We start from the raw sequence: 17,155 nt of genomic DNA on the forward strand, positions 1-17,155 counted from the left end.
GTGCTCTCAAAAGGATGCTGTTATGGGCTGAGTTGTGTTCCCCCCAAATTCTTATGTTGAAGCTGTAACTGCTAATGTGACTGTATTTGGAGACAGGGCCTTTAAAGAGGTAATTGAGGTTAAATGAGGTCATAAGGGTGGGCCCTAATCCAATGGGGCTAGTGGCCTTTAAGAAGAGGAAGAGACAACCAAGATGTGTGAGCATAGAGAAAGGGCCCTGTGAGGACACAGGGGGAAGGCAGCCATCTATAAGTTCAGGAGTGAGGCCTCAGAGCAACCAAACCTGCTGACAACTTGATCTTGAACTGCTGGCTTCCAGAACTATAACTAAATGAATTTCTGTTGTTTAAGCCACCTGGTCCATGTTATTTCGTCATGGCGGCCCAAGGCGACTAATACAGATGTTTTACTTCCTTTGCCCTGACCTTCCTTCTTTCCTAGCGCTGCAGTAAAACACCTACTCATCGGCCTCAGTCAACCCCTGAGCAAGTCTCATGAAATTTATCAGTTATTAAGTAAACATGAAAGGCCAAAGTCCCTATTAAAAGTTAACACCACTTGGTTTGACAGCAAATGCAACACCAGCTACATGCTGCTGCTTAACAGCAAAACACCCAAATGACATTGTTTTCATTTTAAAATAAAAGAATGAACAAAAAATAGAAAAGTATGCACAAGAAAGGATGGTGCTAAGACTAAAAAGAAATAAAGAGGAAGTTAAAGGAAAGAATAGCTCATGGAACTAAGAGAATTTCAGTATTAAAAACTTCATTAATGAGTAAGATAAAAATATCCTGAACCTTATATACCTAATAGAACAATAAAGTAAAATATAACACAAAAACTTAGAAATAAATGGAGAAGTTGATATAAATTACAAGGACTGTGGAGAGTTTTAGGATTCCTTCTAACAGATGAACAGTAAGGATACAAGCTAGTTGAAAAACAGCAACAATTTATATTATGTATGCTATAGTCCCTCACCTCGAAGACAGAATTAATCAATTTAACAAAAACAAGAGGAGAAAATTTCTTACCCAGAAAAAGAAAATATATACTTCTGTGCAAACATTTATAAAATTGTCAAAAGAATTTTAAAAATTAAAACACATATATAATTTCTTAAAGTTATCTATGCCTCTGTCATTTAAAAATAATGCAAAGTAGGATGAAAAATTCTCAGCAGCTCCTTGTCCAACCCTCCCCAATTCTATCCCCACAGAGGTAACCACTAGTAATGGTGTAACCACGAGTAATGGTAAGTAACAACAGAGTTCTATGTTCACATAAACATATGGATATATACTCTTTCATACACTTCTCTTTGTTTAACAACAAACTCAACTGCGTAATATACAAAGTCCTGTAACTTCTTCATTTAATAAGGTATCCACTTAGTGTCTGATTTAAAGAAGATACAGTAAAATTTGATTATATTTAGTGAACAGATAGGAAATCTCACCACAAAGAAAAGTGTAGTAAAAGTGAATGGAAATTGCAGAACTGAAAAATAAGTGAAATGAAGGATTCACTGGCCAGAGCTTAGCATATTGGAAATGACAAATGAGACAGTAAACTTGAAGACAGACCAACAGAAATCATCCAGTCTAAAGAACAGAGAGAAAAAAAAGATTTAAAAATATGGAAAGGATCTATAACCTGTGGGATTATATAAAAAGGACTAATATATATGTGCCTATAGTCCCAAAAGGGGACAGAGAGAATCAGGAAGATAAAAACATGTAAAGGAAGAATGGACTTAAGGCAGTCACATCACTGTGAAACTGCTGAATACCGAAAGTCCGGCGAAAAGTAGCCAAGGAAATAAAGGTAAATTATGTTCATGGTGACTTCTCCATCAGAAACAGGGACAGGCAGAACAATGGAATGTTATCTTTAAAGTGCTGAAAAAATAACCAATGTAGAATTCTACATCTAGTGAAGATACACTTCAAGAACGAAGGCAAAATAAAGACACTTTCAGAAGCAATAGAGAACACATTGCCACCTGTACCATTTGTCCTTAAGGACAAATGAAGTCCTTAAGGTTCAAGAGAAATAATACGAAAGGTAAACTCAGATTTTCAAACAAAAAAAAAAAATAGAAAATGATAAATTACCTGGATGAGTTAAAGACTATTTTTTCTCTTAATTAAAAAAATACATGGTAGAAAACAAATCCATGTGAGTATTTAAAACCAAAACCAACATTTTAACATTGTAATAAGGAGTGTATAATACAAATGAGAACTATAGCACAAAGGATGTTGGGAGGAGGGGGTGATTGGAATTGTGCAATTGCAATGCTCTTACATTTTATATTTTACCCAGATTAAGTATTAAGAGAATATAAAAAGTTAAGGCTATGTCTTATACTCCCTTAGAGCACGAGCCAGCAAACTTTTTCTTAAAGATAGTAAATAGTTCAGGCTTTGATGGTTAAGTGGCAAAATTAAGGATGCTATATAGATATTTATATAACATTATAAAATGTAAAAGCCATTCTCGAATAGCTCACAGTCTTTTTAGAATTCCATTTCAATTTCTCTATTGGCTTTTTACATTTCTTCCTTCCACTGGGTTTGCCTTCTTTCTTTAGGTCACAGTTGTTTCCATATTCTTGATGATCTTTTTTAAAAACAGTAACAAGAGAAAGAAGCCCACGACTATGAAACAGAACTGACTGAGCCAGAGAGGAGAAACCCAGTGGGAGGAAAAACAGCTTCCTAGCGGAGGAAGGAGACAAGAGACACCAGGAAAGCCCCATCCATACTCGGATGAAGATGGAGATCTGGAAGGGAAGCCGTGTCAGGCAATCTAAACAGCAGCCCGGGAGGTCAGGGGAACAGCTTTCCTCCCCAGCACCTGAGCAACGCCCCCTCTCCCCCAGTCCTCTGAGCTGCTGAGCTCATGTCTCATCCACCCAGTGTTTTCCCACTCACCTGGACAGGTAGCCGGTGAACAGTTTTTCTCCTCTCTCCAGGTCTCTTTCCCTTGCTCCAGCTGGGTGATGAGTTCTGGTTTAGAAAATGAAATTCCTGCTCACAGGAAAAGAAAATAAGGTAACTAGGTTATGGGCTCAAGAGCCCATTCAAGAATTCAGAGCCAAACAGCCTAGGAAACTTCAGAGGTAGTACAAAGCCCTGAGTTGGAAGGGGTGCGTGGGGCTCTCAGAAATGGAAGGGATGAGTGGGCAGCGAACTCCGATGAGAGTACACTGGGCTGGGCGCGGTGGCTCAAGCCTGTAATCCCGGCACTTTGGGAGGCCGAGACGGGCGGATCACGAGGTCAGAAGATCGAGACCATCCTGGCTAACACGGTGAAACCCCATCTCTACTAAAAAAATACAAAAAACTAGCCGGGCGAGGTGGTGGGCGCCTGTAGTCCCAGCTACTCGGGAGGCTGAGGCAGGAGCAATGGCTGTGAACTCAAAAAAAAAAAAAAAAAAGAGAGTACACTGATTCTATTTCATGCCGGGTAGATGAACACCCCCTCTCATTTAAAACAAGTTAACATAGGATGAGAACCCCAGTCTGAGAAAAAAGGGCTAGAAATGCAGAGTAGCACACACAATACACATATGTACACATACAACAAAATCTACTCATTTTCGACTCTGCAAAATCAGACCCTCCCCGGGAAAACAGGAATAAAATGTCGTTGCTTTTTAGTCCAACCCAAAGGTCAAGTAATAAAGCAAGATGGCTGCTTCAAGCATAGCCTAAAATTCCCAGCAATAAGAATGGGAATCCTCACAGATATCAGGCTTACCCAGTGAGACCAGGTTGCTGTAGTTCTCCAGCATCACCTCTCTGTACAGAGTCCTTTGAGCAGGGCTCAGCAGCCTCCACTCATCCTGGGTGAAATCCACAGCCACATCCCTGAATGCCATGTGTGCCTGTAACACAAAACCGAGCCCTGCTCACTCAGAAGCCAGCCTTGCCCGTGGCTGGGTGAGGGGCAGGCAGAAGGCTGCCCTGGGGGAGGCAGGTGAGATATCAAGATCCCTGCCTTTGACAGTGACCCTGGTGCCATGTGTTCCAAGACTTTTAAATCCCTGTCTCCACTTGATCTTAGCCAAAAGGCCGAGAAGCGATAAAATAAATCCCTGTCTCTATCCAGCCAGTGGCATTTGTGAACCCATACAGTCAAGGTCCTGGGGGGCCATACAGGGTATATGTGCACGAAGTGGAGTCCCTACATTTTGGGAACTTTAGGCAGACAGAAGAGCAAGCAACATATAAAATGTAAGCAATAATAAAGGACAACAGATTTTCTGAGTTTAAAGAATTTAAAAGATCAAATAATCCACTCTAACTCAGTAATTCCTCAAAATCCTACGGCTTGGCTTTCTCGGGCCTGATGGTCACAAGCAGAGAGTAGTGAAGTACTGGAATCATGGTGCCTGGGTTTCAGACCCACCTCCGTCACCAACTAGTATCCCAGTTTTCTTACCTGTGAAATGTAGAGAACAGTTCATTAAACTTCCAGACACAGACTGTGAGTGCTCACCATGGAGCTTCTTGGCCACAGTCCAAAAATTCATCTTTGCACCCTATTCTCATGCCCCTGCCCAGTTTTATTCTTTTAATTTTCTTAGCACTATTTCCAAATGGAGGACAAACTGGAATAGAGATTAGAAAGGGTTTTCTAAGACAGGGTCTGGCAACTTAGTCTTGGAGAATGGGTTGGAATCAAGGGAAGAAGAAAGTGCTAGGAACTACAGATGAGGCATGTGGGGAGTAGGGACGAGGACATTATGAGCAAAGGAAGACAAAGCCAAAATGTAGGCAGGGAGGGCTCCCTAGGAGGAATAAAAGCCACCTACTGGTAGAATCCAGAACTTTTTCATCACCTCACACTGAAACACCAACTATTAAACAATAACTTCCCATTCTTTCCTCCCCCTAGATCCTGGCAGTGACCATTTTGCTTTCTGTCTCCATTATATATGTGGTTATTCTATGTGGCTACAATAAGTGGAATCATATATGTCCTTTTGTGTCTGACTTATTTCACTTAGCATGTCTTCAAGATTTAGCCATGTAGAAGCATGCACTCAGAATTTACTTCCTTGTTAAGGCTAAATAATACTCCATTGTGTGTATATACTACATTTTGTTTATGTATCTGTTAATAGACATTTGGTGTGTTTCTAGCTTCTGGCTATTCTTCCATGCACATGGTTGTATAAATATTTGTTGGAGTCCCTTCAGTTCTTTTGGGCATACACTCAAAAGTGGAATTACTGGATCAAACAGCAATTCTATAGGAACCACCGTACTGTTTTCCACAGCAGCTGCACCATTTTGCATTCCCACCAGCAACGCACAAGGGTTCTATTTTCTCCACATCCTTGGCAACACTTACTGCCTTCTAGTTTTGGGTTTGTTTTTTTTTTAAAGTAATAGCCATACAAATGGGTATAAGGTGGTATCTCATTGTGGTCTTCATTTGTATTTTCTTAATGTGAGTGATAGTGAACATCTTTTCAGGTGCTTATTAGCCACATGTATATCTTTGCAGAAATGACTATTCAAATCCTTTGTCCATTTTTAAGCTGGAGTGTTCTTTTATTGTTGTTAAGCTGTAGGAGTTTATATATTCTAAATATTAATCCCTTATCAGATATGTGACTTGCAAATATATTCCCTTCCTTTGATGAATGAAAGTTTTAAATTTTGATGAAGTCCAAGTTCGCTATTCTTTTCTTTTATTGCCTATGTTTTGGTATCATTTCCAAGAAATCACCACCAAATCCAATGTTATAAAGATGTTTGCCTATGTTTTCATCTACAACTTTTATAGTTTTCACATTTATGTTTAGATATTCGATCCATTTTCAGTTAATTTGCATATATGCTGTTAGGTAAGGGTTCAACTTCATTCTTTAGCATATAAATATACAGTTTGCCCAACAGTGTTTGTAGAGTATAGTCTTTTTCATATTGAATGGTCTTGGCACTCTTGTCAAAAATCATTTGACCATATATGCAAGGGTTTATTTCTGGGCTCTCTATTCTGTTCTGTTAGTCTATAAGTCTGTTTTTATGGCAGTACCACAGTTTGGGTTACTGTTGCTTTGTAGTAAATTCTGAAATCAGGAACTGTAAATCCTCCAACTTCGTTCTTTTTCATGATTGTTTTAGGTATTCAGTGTCAGCTGAGATTCCATATCAAGTTTAAGATGAATTTTTCTATTTCTTTAAAAAAAATTGTTATTTTTATAGGGAGTACATTGACTCTGTAGATTGGTTTGACTAGTATTATTATTTTAACATTTTAACGGCTGGGCGCAGTGGCTCACACCTGTAACCCCAGCACTTTGGGAGGCCAAGGCAGGTGGATCACCTGAGGTCAGGAGTTCAAGACCAGCCTGGCCAACGTGGTGAAACCCCGTTTCTACTAAAAATACAAAAATTAGCCAGGTGTGGTGGCAGCACCTATAATCCCAGCTACTCGGGAGGCTGAGGCAGGATAATCGCTTGAACCTGGGGGATGGAGGTTGCAGTGAGCCAAGATCGTGCCACTGCACTCCAGCCTGGGCAAAAGACCAAACTCCATCTCAAAAAAAAAAAAAAAAAGTTTTCCAGTCTACAAACATGTGATGTCTTTCCATTTATTTACATCTTCTTTCTTACAGCAGTATTTTGTAGTTTTCAGTGTATGTCTTTCATCTCCTTGGTTAATTCCTAAGCATTTTATTCTTTTTGATGCTATTTTAAATGAAACTGTTTTCCTCATTTTCTGTTAGGATTGTTCACTGTTAGTGCATAGATATGCAACTGATTTCTGTGTGTTGACTTCATATATTAGTTCTAATAGGTTTGTGTGTGTTTAGTCTTTAGGGTCATAGTCTTTAGTCTTTAGGGTTTAAGATCATACCACCTGACACTGAGATAACTTCATTTTTCCCATTCAGATGGCATTTGTTTCTTTTTCTTGCTTATTTTCTCTGGCTAACACTTCCAATACTCTGTTGGCTATAAGTGGCAAAAGTGGGCATTACTGCCTTATTGTTGATGTTGGAGCCTTCAGTCTTTCACCATAGAGTATGTTAGCTGTGAGATTTTCGCATATGGCCTTATTATATAGTGGTTTCCTTCTATTTCTAGTTATTTTCCATAAAAGGATGCTAAATTCTGTCAAATACTTTTCTGCATTGAGATGATCATGTGGTTTTTTTTGTTTGTTTCATCTGTTAATGTGATATTTTATATGCATTGATTTTTTTTTGGGGGGGGACAGAGTTTTTGCTCTTGTTGCCTAGGCTGGAGTGCAGTGGCACAATGTCAGTTCACTGCAACCTCTGCTTCCTGGGTTCAAGCAATTCTCCTGCCTCAGCCTCCTGAGTAGCTAGGATTACAGGCACGTGCCACCATTCCTGGCTAATTTTTTTGTATTTTTAGTAGGGATGTGGTTTCACCATGTTGGCCAGGCTGGTCTCGAACTCCTGACCTCAGGTGATCCACCCACCTCGGTCCCCCAAAGTGCTGGGATTACAGGCGTGAGCCACCGTGCCCAGCCATACACCCATTGATTTCTGTATGTTGAATAATCCTGCATTTCAGGAATACACTCCACTTGGTCATGGTGTATAATTCTTTTCAAATGCTGTTGAATTCAGTTTGCTAGTATTTTGTTGAATTTTTTTGCAACAATGTTCATAAATGATGTAATTTTCTTGTAGTATCTTTGTCTGGTTTTGGTATCAGAGTAATGCTAGCCTCACAGAATGAGTCAGGCAGTGTTCCCTCCTCTTCAGTATTTTTGGAGAACTTTGAGAAGAACTAGTGTTAGTTCTCTAAACGTTTGGCAGAATTCACCAGCAAAATCATCAGGTCCAAGAGGCCCTGATTCTTTGTCAGGATGGTTTTGATTACTGATTCAATCTCCTCACTAATTATACACTTATTCAAAATTTTTATTTCCTCATGGTTCAGTCTTGATAGGTATTGCATTCTAATAATTTGTCCATTTCATCTAGGTCATCGATTTGTTGGCACACAATTCATAGTACTCTTGTACAATCCTTTTTACTTCTGTAGAAACAATAGTAATGTCCTCACTTTCATTTCTGATTTTAGTAATTTGAGTTTTCTTATTTTCTTAGTCAATAAAGCTAAAGGTTTGTCAATTTATTTAATCTTTTCGAAGAACCAACTTTAAGTTTTGTTGCTTTCTGCTATTATCCTTCTATTTGCTATTTTATTTGACTCTGCTCTAGTGTTTATTATTTCCTTCCTTCTGCTAGCTTTAGGTTTAGTTTGTTCTTCTTTTTCTAGTTCCCTAAGTTGTAAAATTAGGTTGTTCTTTGGAGATTTTGCTTTCTAATGTATTTCAGCTAAAAATTTCCCTCCTAGCACTTTACTTCATCTCATAAGTTTTCCTGTGTTGTGTTTTTGTTTTCACTTGACTCTAAGTAAGGTCTAATTTCCCTTATAGTTTCTTCCTCTACCTACTGGTTTAAGAGTATGTTCTTTAATTTTCACATGTTTGTGAATTTTTAAATTTTCTTTCAGTTATTCGTTTCAAGCTCCACCTTGTTGTGGTAGAAGACACTTTTTATGATATCAGTCTTAATTTGTGGCCTAACATGTAGTCTATCCTGCAAAATGCCCCATGTGTACTTGAGAAAAACGTGTATTCTATTTTTGTTGGGTACAATGTTTGGAATATGTCTATTATATCTATTTGATTTACACCTTGTTCAAATCTTCTATTTCTTTACTTTTTGTCTTTCTTATTGTTCTATCCATTATTTAGAGTAGGGTACTGAAATCTCCAATTATTATTATAAAACTCTACTTCTCCCTATAATGCTGTCCATTTTTCTTTATATATTTTATGGGTCTGTTATGAGGTGTATGTGTATAATTTTTATATCTTCTTGCTGTATTAAATCTTTTGTATTAATGTCTTCCTTATCTCTTGTAACCTTTTTCAATTTAAAGTCTATTTTTTCTGGTATTAATGTAGCCACTCCTACTCTCTTTGGTTACTATTTGCATGAAACATCTTTTTCCATTCTTTTACTTTGAAACTATTTGTGCCTTTGGATATAAAGTGAGTCTCTTGTAGACAGCATACAGTTAGATCATTTTTTTTTAAATCCACTATGCCAAATTGTTTTAGAGTTTAAAGCATTTACACATAAAATAATTACTCATAAGGAGGGACTGATTTCTGCTATTTTGCTTTTTGTTTTCTACATGTCCTACAGTCTTTTATTCTTCATTTCCTGTGTTATTGTCCTTTTCTTTTCCTTTGTTGATTTTTTTAATGCAACTTTTAAATTCCCATCTCATTTGCATTTCTCTACATCCTACAGCTATTTTCTTTGTGGTAACCAAGGGGATTACATTTAACGTCCTAAACTTTAAAAACTCAAATTTGAACTCATCAGCTTAACTTCAATAGCATATAAAAACTGTGTTCCTATATAGCTCCATCTCCAACTCATTACTGATGTCACAAAATTATATCTTTATGCACTGTGTAGTCAAAAACATAGATTATTATTATTTTTAAATGCAGTAGTCTCCTAAGTCTCACATAGAGAACAAAAAGTGAAGTTACAAAGCACAGTTACAGTAATACAAGTTTATATTACTACCTGTGTATTAATTTTTAATGGAGAACTTAATTTTTTCATATGGCTTCATGTAACTGTCTAATGTCCTTTTATTTCAACCTGAAAGACTCTTGTTAATATTTCTTGTAGGGTAGGTCTAGTGGTTGTAATCTCCACCAACTTATCTGAGAATATCTTAATTTCTGCCTCAGTAATGAAGGGCAGTTTTGCCAGATATAGAATTCTTGGTTGGCAGCCTTTTTTGTTTGTTTGTTTTCTTTTAGCACTTTGAATATATCAACCCACTCCCTTCTGGCCTGAGAGGTTTTTCATAAGAAATTTGCTAATAATCTTATTGAGGATCCCTTGTATGTAGCATTGCTTTTCTCTTGCTGCTTTCAAAAATCCCTCTGTCACCTTTGGCTTTTGGTGCTTTGATTACATTGTTTCTCAGTATGAGTCTTTTTGAGGCTTTCCCACTTGTAGTTCATTGAGCTGCTTGGATGTTTATATTCAAGTCTTTCATCAGACTTGGGAAGTTCTCCGCCATTATTTCTTCAAGCAATCTCTCTGTCCCCTTTTCCTCTTCTCCTTCTGGGAATCCCATAAGGCATAGTTGATCCACTTGATAGTATCCCATAGTTCCCTCAGGCTCTGTTTACTTTTCTTTAATCTTTTTGTCTGTGTCCCTTAGACTTGATAATTGTCCTATCTCCTGGTTTGCTGATTCTTCTGTCTGCTCAAATCCATTTCTGAATCCCTCTAATGAACTTTTATTTTTAGTTGTACTTTTTAGCTCCAAAATTTATTTTTGGTTTATTTTTATGTTTTCTGTCTGTTTATTGATATTTCCAGTTTATTCTTACATTGTTTTCTTGACTTTCTCCACATCTTCCTTTAACTCTTTAAGATGGCTGTTTTAAAGTCTTTGTTTAGTAAGTCCACTATCTGGCCTTTGTCAGGGATGTTTTCAGTTTATTCATTTTTTTCCCCTTTGAATGGGTCATATTTTCCTCATTCTTTGTATGCCTTATGATTTTTGTCAAAAACTAGACATTTAAATCTTATAACGCAGCAACTCTGTAAGTCAGAGTCTCCCTTCTGTTTGTATTTTCATTTTTTTTTTAATATTGATGTAGGGTGTCCCTATGCTAGGAATTAGTCTGAGGTGTAAGCTTAAGGTCTTCTCAGGTCTTTTCTGAGCCCATGCCTTTCCATGGGTATACCTTCTACATTCCCCCATATGCAGTTGCTTTTCAATATACTAGTCCTCAAATATTTGGCTCTCAAAGGGGAAAAAGAGAACTTAAGTGGGGGAAAATAGACTCTAGCTCCTTAAATCCCCTGAAAGCCACTTTAGCCAGTGGGGGTTGCAATTGGCTGAAGTAGCTTTCAGGGGATTTAAGTGGACCACCTCTGTGATCAGAAACAGCAATTAACAATTAGAACACACATCCTCAATATTTGGAGTAAAGGGTCCTTATTGTCCACCATGTCTCCCACAAGCCATGTAGAAGCTGATCCAGGAATACAGGATAGCTACCTGCCATAGGGCTGGCAGGGTGGATGATAGGTAGCTGCTACTATACTAAGAGCTAAAATTAGCTGTGACTTACCCTCTATGCTTCCTTCCATCTGGGAACTAGAGGCCTTCAACTAGACTCCGGAGTTCCAAAATAGGTATACCTGACAGATTCTGCCAGTATAATCGTATGCACTTTCCATTCCATTACTGTGATGTTACTCTCAGGCAGTAGAACTTTTGAAGCTGAACAAAGAAATGCAGACTCTATCTCAAACTGTAGAATTGTGTGTTGTTCAGTTAACTACTGGGTGAATAATTGTGTCATGGGTTGTGCAGAAAGCGATGCTGAGGCAGGGAAGCCAGTAAGTGGAATTGGAGCTGAACTCTACTAGGCACCAATAAGGCAGTCAGGGTAAGAGAAGGGAATGTGTCCGTCCTGTTACAGCCAGTAATGGAGACAGGAAACACTCACCATTCCCCTGGCTCTCCGGGACCCTGTGGCCTTTTTTCCTTGTCTCCCTAAAGAAGGATGATATCTCAGAAGGTAGATCTGGGTAAGGAAAACAGAAATGAGAGGGTGTCAGGTGGAAATGCTGTCCTCATGAGTGAAGCAGGGCCTGCTCTTTAACCCCACAACTGGGGGAGCAGTGGCATAATGGGGAACGTATAAAGCAAGGAAAAGATACTGCTTGGAAAGAGCAAAGGAAAAGAAAAACAAGCAATAGAGGGTAATCCAGGGTCTTGCAAAACAAAAGAGAAAAACAAAACAACAACAACAAAATCCCAAAGGACGCACCACCTCTCCATCCCCTGCAATCCAGTAAAGAAACTGTACCTTGCTACACTGGCAGAAGCATTTTCCTTAACTAGGGAAATCTCAAGAACACTAGAATCTGACAGTTCTGTTTACAGAAATGCAGACATGCAAACAGTTGTAGTCTATTAAAAAAAAATGAAAATAAGAATCTAAAGAATTCAGCTAAAGAAAATTCCACCAAAAAAAAAAATGAGACAGAAAAAAAATAAACAAAACCGTAACATTAAACTAAATTAAATATCTTCAAACAAACATTTTGGGATATGAGATATCACCATGAATTAAAAATTCAAAAACTAAGAATAGAAATGGACAAAAATGCCGGGCGCGGTGGCTCACGCCTGTAATCCCAGCACTTTGGGAGGCCGAGGCGGGCGGATCACAAGGTCAGGAGATCGAGACCACAGTGAAACCCCGTCTCTACTAAAAATACAAAAAATTAGCCGGGCGCGGTGGTGGGCGCCTGTAGTCCCAGCTACTCAGGAGGCTGAGGCAGGAGAATGGCGTGAACCCGGGAGGCGGAGCTTGCAGTGAGCCGAGATCGCGCCACTGCACTCCAGCCTGGGCGACAGCGCGAGACTCCGTCTCAAAAAAAAAAAAAAAAAAAAAAAAAAAAAAAAGAAATGGACAAAAAAAGTAAAGAAACAAAAAGATTTCAACAAACTTTTGAAAGAAACCAAAGAAAAAGACAATACTATATGAGAAATGAAGACTAACTTATAAGACACTCAAGGAGGAATAGATTGAAATGAAAACATAATGAGCACTTAGTAATAGCCAGAAAACAAGAGAATGAAGTGAAATAAGAAGTAAAAAGGATCAGAAAGAAGCTGGATAGGAAACCAGACAAAGAAGTAATATTCATATAATTTGTTCCTAGATACCGAAACAATGGAAATATTTAAAAGTATAATGTAAGAAAACATTTTTAAAATAGATTACCTGAATCTAAATATGAAAGGGCCTATGGGATATGAGGGAAAAGTTGACTCATAACCACCAACTCAAAGACACTAGAAAAACTATTAGATTTTAAAGAACAACAACAGGAATCCAAAGTGACTCTAAGCAAAAAATATGAGTTCTACCAGAGTTTTTGAAATTATCATTCAACCACTGCTCACTGCTGGTGGGAATGTAAAATATGGTATACCCACAAACCAGTATGGTGGTTTCTCAAAACATTTAAAATACAATTATTATGTGATTCATCCAATTCCACTTCTGGCTATATACGCAAAATAACTGAAGGCAAGGACTGGAACAGATACTTGTATGCTCATGTTTATACCAGCATTGTTCACAATAGCCAAATGGTGTAAGCAACTCAAGTGTCCACCAATGGATGAATGAATAACAAAGTGATATGTACATACAATGGAATATTATTCAGACTTAAAATGCAAGGAAATTGACACATGCTACAACATGAACCTAGAAGACATTATGCTAAGTGAAATAAACCAGAAGTAAAAGGACAGTAAGATTCCATTTATATGAGGTAACCAGAACAGTCAAATTGTGGTTCAGGAGAGGTGGTTGGGGAAAGGGAGAATGGGGAGTTATTGTTTAATGGGTATGGAGTTTCAGTTTGGGAAGATGAAAATATTTCTGGAGATAGATAGTGGTGATGGTTGTACAGCAATATGAATGTACTTCATGACATTGACTTGAACATGTTAAAATGGTAAATTTTATGTTATGTGTATTTACCACCAAAAAAAAGGTCTGGCCAAAAATCATCATTCAAAGCAAGACATGACGGGAAACTTAGCAAAAAGACTGATGATGAACATTTAATATACATAATTGTAAACTTAGCATGAAAAGGGGAGAAGAGAGAGGAAGAAAACATATGCTAATGGTATAGGGCAGTGTCCTGATAAGGTAGAAATGCCACTCAAATAGAAGACACAGGGGAAGAAGAAAGCAGAAAAAGGTTGCTGATCATATCATAGGCAACAGGTGGGAATTAAAAGGAATACACAAAATGAAATTATAGAATTGCTTAAAAATAATGTAATAAAAAACACTACATATATACAGGATTTATTTAAAACAGTGAGGTAAGGGAAACTATAGCCTTAAATACTTTTACAAATAGAAAGGAAAGAAAAGAATCTAGCCTGGGCAACATGGTGAGACCTCATCTCTACAAAAAATTCAAAAAAATAGCCAGACATGGTGCATATACACACCCCTGTGGTCCCAGCTACTCAGGAGACCTAGGAGGGAGGATCACTTGAACCTGGGAGGTTGAGGCTGCAGCAAGCCTGATAGCATCACTGCACTCCAGTCTAGGTGACAAAGTGGGACCCTACCTCAAAAAAAAAAAAAAAAAAAAAAAGAATAAATTAAATTCCAAGCTCAAAAAGCTAATAAAATAAAGTAACCCAAAAGAAAGCACAAATAACAAAGATGAAAGCATACATTAATGAACAGAAAGCAGTAGATCTAATGAGCCAAGTCCTACTTTGTCAAAAAGAGTAGACAAACACTAGCTAACTGAAAGGGAGAAAGCATAAATATTCAAAATAAGAAGTAACATGGCTGTGAGGGCGATCTGGCTGCGACATCTGTCACCACATTGATCACCAGGGTCGATTCAGCTGATCTGGCTGGCTAGGTGTATGTCCCCTTCCTCCCTCACTGCTCCATGTGCATCCCTCCGGAAGCTGCACACTTGGTCAAGGACGACGCCCATCCCTCATAGAGGAGGACCAGTCTTTGGTCAAGGGTATACGAATAGCTGTGCTCCCCTGTTAGAACCTCCCAACAAGATCTCAAAATAAGAAACAACTAAGGGAAAGTCACCAAAAAACATCTTCTTAAAAGTCATGTAAGACTACTTTGCAGACCTCTATAAAAATAAATGTGTAGACCTAGATGAAGTGAATAACTCCCAAAATTAACTCCAGATGGTCACAAGGAAATTCTATCAAACCTTCAAACCAGGTAGTCCTTATGCTCCAAATACTGTCCCAAAGCACTGAAAACTAAAGGGAAAAGTCCTCATTCATTTTATAAAGCAAGGATACCATGAGGACCTTAACTTGATGACAGTTCAAAAACAGAAAAATTACAGACTAATTATCACTTACAAATATTGAAGCAAAATTCTAATTAAAATATTAGCAAAAAGACTCCAACATCGCAATAACAAAATATTTCACCATGGCAAAGAAAAATTTACCCAGGATTGCAAGACTGGTTTAATTTTAGGGGATCTATTGTTATAATACATCATAATAACAGATGTAAGAAGTCACTATTGTCTCTCTACATGGTAAGATACTCTTTACCAAAACTCAACACCTCTTCTTCAAAAAACAAACCAAAAACTCAAGAATATAGAGTTGATGGATTTTTAAAACTTTTTATTTTGTATTAATTTTAGACTTACAAGGAAGTTGCACAAATATCAATTCCCATGCGCTCCACCCAGTTTTCTCTAATGTTAACATCTTAGAAAACCATAGTACAATCATCAAAAGCAGGAAATTAACATTGATGCAATACTATAAACTACAGACCTTAATAATATTTTGCCAGTTTTTCCATGAATGTACTTTTTCTGGTCCAGGATCTAACTGAGGTTTTCACTTTGCCTTTAGTTGTCATGGATCTTTAACCTCCTCCAATCTGTGACAGATCCTCTGTCTTTTCTCGTCTTTCACGAACTTGGCGCTTTTGAAGAGTATCCCTCAGTTTTGGTTTGTCCGATGTTTTTTCATGATTAGAACGAGGTTTTCATTTCTGGTTAGAATACCTCAGATGTGATGCTGTGTCCTTCAGCATATCAATGAGTTCATGATATTGTTATGTCCTTTTACTGGCGATGTTAACCTTGATCACTTGGTTAAGGAGGTGTCTTCTGAGCTTCTCCATTGTAAAGTCACTACATTTCCCTTTATAATTAATAAATATCTTGAGAGAGATACTTTGAGATTATACAAATATTCTATTTCTCTTCAAACTTTTAGCCACTAATTTTAGCATATATCTGTGGAACCTATCTGCAATAGTTATTACTGTGCTGTTTACCAAATGACAATGTTCTTTTTCCCCCTTTCATTCTAAATCCATTAATTAGAATTCTTCTGTCAGAGCTATTCTGTCTCCCCATTTGTTTGTATTCATTTATTTATTTATATCAATATGGATTTATATCTTATCCTATGGGTTATAATACAATATTATCACTGCTAATATTGCTGTTATAATTATTCCAGCTTTAAACACTGGGAGCTCTTTCACGTTGGCCTTGTTCCTGCTTTAACCAATACATTTGACACAAGTGACACTGTGCCAGTTACAGGCTTAAGTCCTAAGAAGGCCAGACAGCTTTCACTCTTGGGAGCTCTAACACACCATGTAACAAGTTCAGCCCTGCTGGAAGCTCTTACACTACCTGGAGAGAGGGAGACCTGCTGTCCCAGCTGACCCCAGCCTTCCAGCTGACCCCAGCCTTCCAGCCAACCCATGAAAATATGTGATGAAACCTATGAAAATATGTCAAATATGTGATGGAACCATCTTGCATGTTCCAACCCAAATGAGTCCCCAAATGACGGCAGCCATAGCAAGATGCATCACTTACATCTCAGCTGATCACATCCGCTTTGGGTAAACCCAAAGAACTGTGAGAGATTAAAACATAGTTGCTCTCCTAAGCCACTCAGTTTTAGAGTGGTTTGTTGTATAGCAGTCAATAACCAGAACCCTTCTCTCTTTCAGCTTACCTAATAACAGAAGCACCTTCCTGTCATCCATGGCGCTTACTCAGTTCCATGACTACTTCCTACCTTCCATATCAAACCAATTATCAAGGCTAATTGATTCCACCTCTGCCAACTCTCTCAATTCCTCCCCACCCCTTCACCAGCTGGAGCACTAGGACAATGGCAAAAGCCTCCTAACAGTCTCTGTAGACCATTTCCCAACATCCTAGTCTGCCTCATCCAATACTCCCAGAATTAGCTTTATATATACAGGTTGGATTATTCTTTCATTTGGCAAGTATTTATTAAGCTCCTACCGTGTGATAGGCACTTTTTAAATCCTGGGGATATAGAAGTGAACAAGGCAAAAACACCCTCACTGACATGAAAGTCTAGAGGAGGAAGATGGACCAATTACACGAATAAATAAAATACACGATGTATCAGAAAGTGATGAATGGCATGAAGAGAAATAAAGCAGGGAAGGGGAAAGGATAGTCACAGAAGTGGGGTGAAAT

General features: G+C 38.0%; 1 protein-coding gene and 1 long non-coding RNA gene across 14 annotated transcripts in view; one reads left to right on the forward strand and one right to left on the reverse strand.

The window, feature by feature from the left end:
• Positions 1 to 17,155, forward strand: part of LOC103888147 — a 55,668-nt gene that overhangs the window by 16,507 nt on the left and 22,006 nt on the right. The window lies entirely within an intron of this gene.
• Positions 1 to 17,155, reverse strand: part of ZNF133 (zinc finger protein 133) — a 29,746-nt gene that overhangs the window by 7,722 nt on the left and 4,869 nt on the right. For 4 of the 7 annotated variants that reach the window (XM_021921263.2, XM_017945030.3, XM_021921262.2 and 1 more), the window contains 2 exons: positions 3,772 to 3,898; positions 2,943 to 3,038 (listed from right to left, as the gene is read on the reverse strand). In XM_021921263.2, the coding sequence (XP_021776955.2) occupies positions 2,943 to 3,038; positions 3,772 to 3,892 (217 nt within the window). In that variant the 5' untranslated portion in view covers positions 3,893 to 3,898. Of the gene's footprint in view, positions 1 to 2,942; positions 3,039 to 3,771; positions 3,899 to 11,571; positions 11,650 to 17,155 lie in introns of all 7 variants that reach the window. The other 3 variants (XM_017945029.3, XM_021921261.2, XM_031656540.1) reach the window with 1 other exon arrangement.

This window comes from Papio anubis, chromosome 16 (assembly GCF_008728515.1).
Source record: "Papio anubis isolate 15944 chromosome 16, Panubis1.0, whole genome shotgun sequence".
NCBI classification, from domain to species: domain Eukaryota; kingdom Metazoa; phylum Chordata; class Mammalia; order Primates; family Cercopithecidae; genus Papio; species Papio anubis.